Source organism: Nerophis ophidion, linkage group LG04 (assembly GCF_033978795.1).
Source record: "Nerophis ophidion isolate RoL-2023_Sa linkage group LG04, RoL_Noph_v1.0, whole genome shotgun sequence".
NCBI lineage: Eukaryota > Metazoa > Chordata > Actinopteri > Syngnathiformes > Syngnathidae > Nerophis > Nerophis ophidion.
The window spans coordinates 35,326,222-35,338,890 of record NC_084614.1 but is presented as its reverse complement, the minus strand read 5'-3'; the positions used below and the strand labels follow the sequence as shown (position 1 = coordinate 35,338,890).

The following is a 12,669-nucleotide window of genomic DNA, read 5'->3' as shown; positions in this document are numbered from 1 at the left end:
ACATTGTATTTCCATGACATATTGCATTGTAACTAGTTCCACAGCAGTTTCCATCCTGTTCTTACCTTATCTCATTGATCTCATCTCATACTGTATGTGTGTTGATGTGTACGTACACATGAAAAACATAACAAATACATGAACATAACAATGAACAGAGTCGTACTTTTTAGATTTCACGGCCTTACGGAATATGTACACATATTCTTAATATAGTATACATTTTAACTAACCTTTATTTGACTATGTTTGTCTTTTTGTAGGTGGCTAAAATACGTGCTGCTGACCACCGTCTAACGTTACGTTACTGTGTGTGATACATTGACTAACGTAACATCATGTGTAGGTACCTCATGCAACCCTCCTTAAAAAAAATCACTTGACAAAAAGTATGAATAAGGTAACGAACTGCAGTGGACGCAACAGATTGTCGTGTTTGCAATGACGTTATAACCAAAGACATAAGTAGACGCAGCATTGGCTGCTGTGACGCGAGCAATTGGCCCGCCATCTTGAAGTGGTGATGAGGAGCCGGCGAGCAGCCTAAACAGACAGTTGACAGGTAGAAAACAAAGATACTGGGCTGGTGTTCAGCGTTTTACTGCTCAAATGAGCGGACCGTTGAAAATAGGAATCGGGGGATTACTTTTCACAAGTAAGATTTAATATTAACATACTATTGGTTGTATTTTGTGAAAAGAATATTCCCACAGAGTTGAGAAGGAACAAAGATCTTCAATATTTGTATGTGAAAATCACAGAGAAATCTTCTGGGGGAGGATGACGCCCCTCCAGGGGTTTGGTTTACAAACTTTCAGCCCACCTAAAACAAAATTCACCAGCCGCCACTGATTATGATGCATTCTCATTTTAGGCAAAGTATAAGACATTATTTTCCTAACAGGATAATTGTAACCAGGAATAAGTCTTCAAGTAACAATATTCAAATACTAACATTGTTGGGTAAAACAGAATTTGTTTTTATTCTGAATCCAGTGAAACAGATTGTTGGTTTTAGCTGATATAAAGACTGTCAGGTGTTTATGTATGTTTACGTATTTGGCATACACTTTTATTCAAAGCGACATACATATAAAACAATCACTGTAAACATGATAATTTAAGGGAAGAATGTAATACAAAATATTAATACAAAGTGTCAAGACAGAATAAACTGCTGCTGCAGCAACAGGCATACAGTTTATAGGTCCCTAATATATATAGATGTCTAATGTATTCATACATTGTTTATGTAGGATATACGCATGTATATACAACATAATCATATTGTTTCGTCAATTTAAAAATAGCTGAACGTTTTTTCCCCCTTTTTGGGATTATTATTCCCAGTTTTGATCTTGGACGTCTGGGCACTTATAGCAGATAAGAATATTCTATTACTGTTAAGCAAACTATGAACACGCCAAAACATTTGTCCTTTATCATAGTTACACGTATGACAAAAAAGCACGTGAATATCAATGGTATTCAGGGAGGTAAAATTACGGTAATTAAAATGCGCTGACAGTTCATTGCTCCTGCCAAATGAATTGCACTGAGTGGAGTGGATCACCACTCCAAGATGGCGGCCCCGCGCCTCGTCAGCGCCAGTAGGCAGTAGTGGTCGATGCTGCTTACCCGTATAAGATGTCTGTGGTTATAACGTTAGCAGTGGGTTTACAGCCTCACTTATTTAACTACACAGCAAATAAAAGTTACGTTACTCAGCCAATAAACGTTAATTTATATTCAAAACGTACTCTGATTTGTGCATCTTCAAATGTCGAGCGAAGTTGGAATTTGTTGCGTCTCTGTCTGTAATTTTCGAACCGCATGCTGTGCATACTGGAATTCGTTTTTCTGTTGACCAAGTCGTAGTTTTAATACCCGACCAAAATAATTTTTGGCATCATTTTTCCTCAATGGCGTGTTGTTTGAGAGCTCTTTGTCATTGGTTTTCCTGCAATTTGATTGGCTGAATGCTGTGTGACTAAAATAACGTGGATGTAATTTGATTGGCTGTTGTACTGACAGGTAGCGCACACACTGTCATCGCACACACGCTGACAGACACGGACAGATACGGAGCGCTCCTGAATAACGTTTTAATCGTTGGGTTTTGGGGAAAGTAGCAAGTCATGTCAAGTCAAAAGGCTCAAGTCCAAGTGAAGTCACAAGTCATTGATGTTAAAGTCTAAATCGAGTTGCAAGTCTTTTCACATTTTGTCAAGTCGAGTCTAAAGTCATCAAATTCATGACTCGAGTCTGACTCGAGTCCAAGTCATGTGACTCGAGTCCACACCTCTGGTACATATAAACGGAATACAATTATTTGGGAGTCCTTTTCAACCCATATTCAATGGAATGCACTACAAAGACAAGACATTTGATGTTCAAACTCATAAACTTGACTTATTTTTGCAAATAATAATTAATTTAGAATTTCATGGCTGCAACACGTGCCAAAGTAGTTGGGAAAGGACATGTTCACCACTGTGTTACATCACCTTTTCTTTTAACAATACTCAATAAACATTTGGGAACTGAGGAAAATAATTAATGAAGCTTTGAAAGTGGAATTCTTTACCATTTTTGTTTTATGTAGAGCTTCAGTCGTTTAACAATCCGGGGTCTCCGCTGTCATATTTTACGCTTCATAATGCGCCACACATTTTCGATGGGAGACAGGTCTGGACTGCAGGCGGGCTAGGAAAGTACCCACACTTTTTTTTTTACGAAGCCACGCTGTTGTAACACTTGTCTTACTGAATTAAGCAGGGGCGTCCATGATAACATTGCTTGGATGACAACATATGTTGCTCCAAAACCTGTATGGACCTTTCAGCATTAATGGTGCCTTCACAGATGTGTAAGTTACCTATGCCTTGGGCACTAATGCACCCCCATACCATCACAGATGCTGGCTTTTGAACTTTGCACCTATAACAATCCGAATGGTTATTTTCCTCTTTGTTCTGGATGACACCAACTCCTCTGTTTCCAAATATAATTTGAAATGTGGACTCGTCAGACCACGGAACACCTTTCCACTTTGCATCAGTCCATCTTAGATGAGCTCGGGCCCAGCCAAGCTGGCAGCGTTTCAGGATATTGTTGATAAATGGGTTTGGCTTTGCATGGTAGAGTTTTAACTTGCACTTACGGATGTAGCGACCAACTGTAGTTACTAACATTGGTTTTATGAAGTGTTCCTGAGCCCATGTGGTGATATCTTTTATACACTGATGTCGGTTTTTGATGCCGTACCGCCTGAGGGATCAAAAGTCTGTAATATTGCTTACGTGCAGGAAGATCTCTGGCTCTCACAGACCTGTAACTTCTTCTTTAAGAAGCTCTTCTGTCCTCCACTCGTTACCTGTATTATTGGAACCTGTTTGAACTCGTTATCTGTATAAAAGACACCTGTCCACAGCCTCAAACAGTCAGACTCCAAACTCCACTATGGCCAAGACCTAAGAGCTGTCGAAGGACACCAGAAAAAGAATTGTAGACCTGCACCAGACTGGGAAGAGTGAATCTACAATAGGTAAGCAGCTTGGTGTGAAAAAATCAACTGTTGGAGTAATTATCAGAAAATGGAAGACATACAAGACCACTGATAATCTCCCTCGATCTGGGGCTCCACTCAAGATCTCTTCCCGTGGGGTCAAAATGATCATGAGAACGGTGAGAAAAAATCCCAGAACCACATGAGGGAACCTGATGAATGACCTGCAGAGAGCTGGGACCAAAGTAACAAAGGTTACCATCAGTAAAGCACTACGCCGACAGGGAATCAAATCTTGCAGTGCCAGACGTGTCCCCCTGCTTAAGCCAGTGCATGTCCAGGCCCGTCTGAAGTTTGCCAGAGAGCACATGGATGATACAGCAGAGGATTGGGAGAATGTCATGTGGTCAGATGAAACCAAAATACAACTTTTTGGTATAAACTCAACTCGTCGTGTTTGGAGGAAGAAGAATACTGAGTTGCATCCCAAGAACACCACACCTACTGTAAAGCATGGGGGTGGAAAAATAGTGCTTTTGGGCTGTTTTTCTGCTAAGGGGACAGGACGACTGATCCGTGTTAAGGAAAGAATAAATGGGGCCACGTATCGTGAGATTTTGAGCCAAAACCTCCTTCCACCAGTGAGAGCTTTGAAGATGAAACGTGGCCTGGTCTTCCAGCATGACAATGATCCCAAACACACCGCCCGGGCAACGAAGGAGTGGCTCCGTAAGAAGCATTTGAAAGTCCTGGAGTGGCCTAGCCAGTCTCCATACCTCAACCCCATAGAAAATCTGTGGAGGGACTTGAAAGTCTGTGTTGCTCGGCGACAGCCCCAAAACATCACTGCTCTCGAGAAGATCTGCATAGAGGAATGGGCCAAAAAAAAACAGCTACTGTGTGCAAACCTGGTAAAGACCTATAGTAATCGTTTGACCTCTGTTATTGCCAACAAAGGTTATATTACAAAGTATTGAGTTGATTTTTTGTTATTGACCAAATACTTATTTTCCACCATCATTTACAAATAAATTCTTTAAAATGTTCACATTCTGTCTCTCACAGTTGAAGTGTACCTGGGATGAAAATTACAGACCTCTGTCATCATTTTAAGCGGGAGAACTTGCACAATCGGTGGCTGACTAAATACTTTTTTGCGCCACTGTATATGTATATATATATATATGTATATATATATATATATATATATATATATATATATATATATATATATATATACTGTATCACTATTAGAGCTACTTTGACAGAAATAATTCAGTTTTTTGGCATCCTCTAAGTACTTTATGTTAGGAAGCAGATCTGCATCCAAACAGTGTAGTCATTGTTGTTGTGTTACTTTGTGGTAGTTTGTCATTAAATATAGGCTCATTGTGTGAATTGAACAGTTATGTCAGGCTTGTCACTGAAAGGTTACACTAATATTGGGCGTGTAAACAAATATTTAACCCTTTGATACGCTTTTCATAATCACAAGCTACTCTTAAGACACCTGGAGTATGAAACCTAAGGATTTTTAGGACTTGTTGTGGATGCATCCATTCGCGGATTTATCGCCATTTACTGCTTTCAAGGACTGTGACCCCCTTGGATAACTACTGTACTCCTGACAGCTGGGGACATTGATATAAACTTGAATATTGAAGGACAATCTTTGTGTACTATTGCATTGTTTTGAATACTACTCTATATTGTCAAATGCGTTTTTGTGCTGTCCTGCCCAGGTAAAGTGAAGTTACTCTATGTCGTGTGCAACTTGTGTAGTTCTACACAAAATAACACAGCTATGTTAAGTGGAACCCGTGCTGCAACTCATTTCTAAGGTTAATAGGTAATACTGCTGTCATGATAGAGGTGAAACATTTTCAGAGATAGTTTGTCATGAAAAGGTATGTACACTTTTAATCATTGTCTGTGTCACACTACAACAGGCATCCAAACGTTTTCCACTGGGGCGCCGCACACTGAAATTAAATATATAGATTTTTTTTTAAAGACAAATATTTAAACCTATTACATAACACCTGTTTGAATAATATTAACATTTATATAGGGATTTTTCTAGACACTCAACGCGGTTTATATTGAGAACTGAGAACCAATCAGAGTCGTTAATTCACTTCGCATTCACACATTGATGGTAATATTAAGCTACATTTGGCAACAGCTGCCCTGTGGTAGCCTGATGGAAACATGGCTGCCAATTTGCGCTTACGGCCTCTTTGATTACCACCAAATATTCATTTTCATTCATACACTAGTATTAGCGGGCTTTCACAGTGGCAGAGGGGTTAGTGCGTCTGCCTCACAATACGAAGGTCCTGAGTCTGGGGTTCAATCCCAGGCTCGGGATCTTTCTGTTTGGAGTTTGCATGTTCTCCCCATGAATGCGTGGGTTTACTCCGGGTACTCCGGCTTCCTCCCACTTCCAAAGACATGCACCTGGGGATAGGTTGATTGGCAATACTAAATTGGCCCTAGTGTGTGAATGTGAGTGTGAATGTTGTCTGTCTATCTGTGTTGGCCCTGCGATGAGATGGCGACTTGTCCAGGGTGTACACCGCCTTCCGCCCGATTGTAGCTGAGACAGGCGCCAGCGCCCCCCGCAACCCCAAAAGGGAATAAGCGGTAGAAAATGGATGGATGGGGTTTAGTTCAGTTTCAGTTTTTTTCCAACATGCATACGATACAATGTAATGCATCACATATTTCGGTAACACTTTAGTATGGGGAACATATTACCATTAATTAGTTGCTTATTAAAGTAACAAAGAATTAATGTAGAGTTATTTGGACACTAGGGGAACATGTAAGAGTTAGGGTTACTAATAAGCAATAATTTTGAGGTTATCAAGGGAAGACTCTTAGTAAATGGCTTACTGGTTGTAAAATAAGGCCAAGCAGATTAAGGCTTGAATAAGTACCTAAAAATGACTAATTAAGAGCCAATATGTTACTAATTTGCATGTTATTAAGCAATTAATCAATGGTGAATGCATGTGTTCCTCCATACTAAAATGTAACCCATATTTCCAGTTGTGTATGTATAATGCATTCAGGTTAAGATACATTTCATGCACTGTGGAAATCATTTACGGCAACAAATGAAGCATGCATGATTCCGTTTTAATGAGAAAGGTAATTACAGGAAGTAACACCTAACCATTATATCAGTGGTTCTTAACCTGGGTTCGGTGAATCGACCCGAGGGGTTCGGCGGAGGTCAAAACACACCCGACTCATCGTGTAAATACAAACTTCTCCCTATCGGCGTATTACGGATACAGCAACAGCTGACTGATTTGCAGGCGTGTAATTTGTTGTGAGTTTACGCACTGCGTTGGTTTTGTTGTTTGAACAAGGTGATGTTCATGCATGGTTCTTTTTGTTCAACAGTAAAAAAAACATGGTAACACTTTACTATGGGGGACATATTCACCATTAATTAGTCGCTTATTAACATGCAAATTAGTAACATAATGGTTCTTAACTAGTCATTATTAAGTACTTATTAATGCCTTATTCAGCATGGCTTTATTATAACCCTAACCCTCTAACCCTGGCCCTAACCCTAACCAAATAACTCTAAATTAAGTCTGTATTACGTAGAATATGTTCCCCTAGTGTCCAAATAACTCTAAATTAAGTTTTTATTTCTCAGAATATGTTCCCCTAGTGTCCAAATAACTCTAAATTAAGTCTTTATTATTCAGAATATGTTCCCCTAGTGTCCAAATAACTCTAAATTAAGTCTTTATTATTCAGAATATGTTCCCCTAGTGTCCAAATAACTCTAAATTAAGTCTTTGTTACTTAGAATATGTTCTCCATACTAAAGTGTTACCAAAAATATATAATTTTGTCTTGAATTTGAAAAAAATATAAATAAATGTATTTTTCACTAAAGAAGGGTTCGGTGAATGTGCATATAAAACTGGTGGGGTTCGGTACCTCCAACAAGGTTAAGAACCACTGCTTTATATGTTTTTCTGTGAGTTTATTTTGAAAGGACTTTGTCGGAAGTATATATTCGGTATGATTGTTTGCTATGGTACAATCAGTGTTGCCAGACGTACGATATTTGTTCTTGATTATATCTTTCTTTATTCGACAATAAATTAAAAAAAAGTATATTTCGTGCTGTAATTCTTTAATATATGACTTTTAGCATAGATAAATAAGAAGCATTATGTTGGGCGTTGTCTCGCGTGTCGCTTTACAGCCAGGTGTGAGCGTTTCCAAACATGAATGATTATTTAAAGATAACACTGCATTATAAACTATACTGTACACGACATTTTATTGTTGCAGATGTTCCAGATGAACGCACACAGCGGGTGTGTGCCTTCATTTCCTCAAAATACGATGTCAAGCTTCTGGTAGGATAATTTGTCATTTTACATCTGGCAACGCGGTACAGTTCACGCTGAATAGTGTGGGTAGGACAACAGCTGTGTTGCAGGTAGACATGTCTTGCTCAGTGGCGGGCTCAAATGATCCCGCGGCGACGTTACGCAAGCGCAGAACCACAGGAGGAGGCGTTTAAAAGAAGGAAAAACTGCCACGCTTCGGCTGGAAACTTTATTTAAATTTTTTTGTCTCGAGCTCTGGAAGCAGCTCCAACTTGTCCCGCCTGCCATGTCCGCGTCCTACAGCCACAGCGCGCGCTTGAAGGAGGCCAAGAGGGTGGCTATCTTCGGGGGGACTCACGGCAACGAGATGGCCGGCGTGACGCTCGTCAACCTGTGGATGAAGAACAGCGCCGAGATCCAGAGGAAGACGGTGGACACCAAACCTTTCATCACCAACCCGAGGGCAGTGGAGAAATGCACTAGATACGTGGACACCGACCTGAACCGAGCTTTCACCCCAGATAACCTCAGGTAACGTGACCTAATCACCACCCCGACATGTTTAATTTTTTAATATCATTATATATTATTATTATTACTATTTTCCATCCATCCAGTTCTACCGCTTATTCCCTTTTGGGGTCGCGGGGGGCGCTGGCGCCTATCTCAGCTACAATCGGGCGGAAGGCGGTTTACACCCCGGACAAGTCGCGATTTCATCCCGGGGCTATTTTACAATGTGCCATTGGCGTGCTCACGTGGCCGCGGTGTTAGTGTTTACATGTTCCAGCAACAAGCCCCTCCTCCTGGTCGTCAGCTGACGGGCGGCCAGCTCAGAAACGTGAGCCAAACGTGACCGAGCTGCAAATCCTGCTTCTATGCGCCCCTTTTTGTGTGCACTTTAGCGGAAATGAAGTCTTATGCAAAGCCTGGCTCTCTCACATGGTCAACAATAGCAACATCACAAGCAAGTAAAAGCATCAGGACTAATTATTCATGAGAGCTGTTACTATCACAAATTAGGGTGGGAAATTCTTATTCGATTTGATACTAAGGACACAAAGGAGTTTTTTTTTCATGAACACGTCTATGTTGGCCCTGCCTTCTGAAGTTCCGCCCGAGTGTAGCTAGGATAGGTTCCAGCCCGCCTTCACCCCGAGAGAGACAAGTTGTAAAAAATGGATGGATGGACTTTCGACATTTTTAGTGTAAGTCGGCATTATCGATGTTAAAGGCCTACTGAAACCCTCTACTACCCATCTGATAGTTTATATAACCATGATGAAATATTAACATTGCAACACATGCCAATACGGCCTTTTTAGTTTACTAAATTACAATTTTAAATTTCCCAGGAGTTTCGTCTTTGAAACGTTGTGTAATGATGACGTGTACGCAAGACGTCACGGGTTTTTAGGAAGTATGAGCGCTGCGCGCACACACAGCTAAAAGTCGTCTGCTTTAACGGCATAATTATACAATATTTTGGAGATCTGTGTTGCTGAATCTTTTGCAATTTGTTCAATTAATATTGGAGAAGTCACAGTAGAAAGATGGAGTTGGTAAGCTTTAGCCTTTAGCCACAAAAACAAACGGTGATTCCTTGTTTAAAATTCCTGGAGGTGAAACTTTCCTATGGATCAGAGCGCGGTCAAGCTAACATGGATCCCTAACAAATATCAACCAGCAGGTTTCGGTGAGAAAATTGTGGTTAAAAAGTCGCTTCTTACCGGAGAAAAGCTGAGCTTGTGCTGTCCATAGCTGCCGTCGACTCCCCTGAGACACTGCGCGTCAAGACACCCGTGGAGACACCCTTCCAACTATCAGGTACTATTTAACTCAGTAAAACACAAGCAACACAATAGAAAGATAAGGGATTTCAATTAATTAACTTAGTAAATGTGTCTAAAAACATCGGAATCCGTCCCAATGCAATCACGTTTTTTTTTTTTTACTTTTTTTTTCTAGTCCGTCGCTATCAATATCCTCAAACACAAATCTTTCATCCTCGCTCATATTAATGGGGAAATTGCCGTTTTCACGGTACGAATATCACTTTTTGTTGGAGGCTCCCATTAAAAACAATGTGAATATGTGAGGAGCCATCATACGGGTGACGTCATCGTCTGCGACTTCCGGTAGAGGTTGGGCATTTCTCTTAGGACCGAAAGTTGCGAACTTTATTGTGGATGTTCTCTTCTAAATCCTTTGAGCAAAAATATGGCAATATCGCGAAATGATCAAGTATGACACATAGAATGGACCTGCTATCCCCGTTTAAATGAGAAAATCTAATTTCAGTAGGCCTTTAACGATCCAAATATTTCAAATTACGGTTATCGTGACCAACATTATCATGGTTGTCAATATTATCGCAGTATTGTTGATAGTGCACAAAAAATACTTATAGACACGCTGAAATTTTTTTGACCAAGTTAATAGCCATTCATTTTCTACCACTTATTTATTCCCTTTGGGGATCGCGGGGGGCACTGGTGCCTATCTCAGCTACAATCGAGCGGAAAGCGGGGTATAGGGCTGGGCGATATATCGGTATACTCACTATATCGCGGGTTTGTCTCTGTGCGATATAGAAAATGACTACAGTGGGGCAAAAAAGTATTTAGTCAGCCACCAATTGTGCAAGTTCTCCCACTTAAAATGATGACAGAGGTCTGTAATTTTCCTCATAGGTACACTTCAACTGTGAGAGACTGAATGTGCAAAAAAAAAAACAGGAATTTACACTGAAGGAATTTTAAAGAATTTATTTGTAAATTATGGTGGAAAATACGTATTTGGTCAACCATTCAAAGCTCTCACTGATGGAAGGAGGTTTTGGCTCAAAATCTCACGATAACACGGATCCATGGTCCTGTCCCCTTAGCAGAAAAACAGCCCCAAAGCATGATGTTTCCACCACCATGCTTCACAGTAGGTGAGGTGTCCTTGGAATGCAACTCAGTATTCTTCTTCCTCCAAACACGACGAGTTGAGTTTATACCAAAAAGTTCTATTTTGGTTTTATCTGACCACATGACAATCTCCCAATCCTCTGCTGTATCATCCATGTATCCATTTTGGTATAAACTCAACTCGTCATGTTTGGAGGAAGAAGAATACTGAGTTACATCCCAAGAACACCACACCTACTGTGAAGCATGGGGGTGGAAACATCATGCTTTGGGCCGTTTTTCTGCTAAGGGGACAGGACGATTGATCCGTGTTAAGGAAAGAATGAATGGGGCCATGTATCGTGAGATTTTGAGCCAAAACCTCCTTTAATCAGTGAGAGCTTTGAATGGTTGACCAAATACTTATTTTCCACCATAATTTACAAATAAATTCTTTAAAATTCCTACAATGTGAATTCCTGGATTTTTTTTTCACATTCTGTCTCTCACAGTTGAAGTGTACCTATAATGAAAATTACAGACCTCTGTCATCATTTTAAGTGGGAGAACTTGCACAATCGGTTGCTGACTAAATACTTTTTTGCCCCACTGTATATCGTAATATTCGAGTATACATTCTCACGCAGTTGCTTTTAGCTGCGGGCATTACACTACAGGCTCTTCCCACTCCTTCTTGTGTCTCCTTCTCACAGACATTGAGCGCAGGTTCTTACGTACGTCACATACTGTCACGTCATACGTCACATACGTATACGCCCTCGTGGAGCAAAGAGGTAGCAGCCTTGCTAACGTTAGCTTTGATGCTAGCGGAGTGTTGCGAGTGATAATACAAGATAAAGAAGGTGTGAATATGGTAACAAATAAAGGAAGAATTAATTCCCTAGAAAAACAGCAGGGAGTCCATCGTCCGGCGGTGGTTCGGCTGCAAGCGGGAATATGTCGAATAGACAACTTTAATTTGTCAAGTGTGGGGCACAAGCGTTGCTACCAAAAGTAGAATTACTGCTAATATGTAGCATCGTTTGAAAAGTCACCTGCTAATAACTGTTTAATAAATACAGTTTTGGTCAATTGACTTAGTTGTGATTTCCTTCTCTACATGAAAGTTTAAAAATAGCATATATTAATGCAGTATGAAGAAGAATGTTTTAATGTAGACTCAAGGAATCATCATACTGCTGTGATTATATGCATCAAGTGTTCATTCAAGGCTAAGGCAAAATACCGAGATATATATTGTTTATCGCGATATGGCCTAAAAATATCGCGACATTAAAAAAAGGCCATATCGCCCAGCCCTAGCGGGGTACACTCTGGACAAGCCGCCACCTCATCACAGGGCCAACACAGATAGGCAGCCAACATTCGCACTCAAATTCACACACTAGGGCCAATTTAGTGTTGCCAATCAACCTATCCCCAGGTGCATGTCTTTGGAAGTGGGAGGATGCCGGAGTAACCGGAGGGAACCCACGCAGTCACGGGGCGAATATGCAAACTCCACACAGAAAGATCCCGAGCCCGGGATTAAACCCAGGACTACTCAGGACCTTTGTATTGTGAGGCAGACGCAGTAACCCCTCTTTACCACCGTGCTGCCCTGACCAAGTTAATAAAGAAAATAAATAAGTACAATAAATAGTCACACTGTTAGAAACCCCACTTTTTTTTTTTTTTACATCTTTTGAGTTTCTTATGCTTCACTGATAGTGTTTTAGACTGTGTAATTTTTCCTTTTTTTGGTTAAGCTTTTATTGTTTTAAATATAGGGGGGTGGTGTGGCGTGGCGCAGATGGCACAGCAGTCGCGCCAGCAATTTGAGGGTTCCAGGTTCTAATCCAGTCACATCCGCTGTGTCTTTGGGCAAGACACTTCA

At 40.6% G+C, this 12,669-nt stretch overlaps 1 protein-coding gene across 1 annotated transcript in view; it reads left to right on the top strand.

Moving 5' to 3' along the window:
• The first annotated feature begins 7,942 nt into the window (after window positions 1-7,942).
• aspa (aspartoacylase) overlaps window positions 7,943-12,669 on the top strand; it is a 31,553-nt gene continuing 26,826 nt past the window's right edge. The window contains exon 1 of the mRNA XM_061897925.1: window positions 7,943-8,409. Within this exon, the coding sequence (XP_061753909.1) occupies window positions 8,165-8,409 (245 nt within the window). The 5' untranslated portion in view covers window positions 7,943-8,164. The remainder of the gene's footprint in view (window positions 8,410-12,669) is intronic.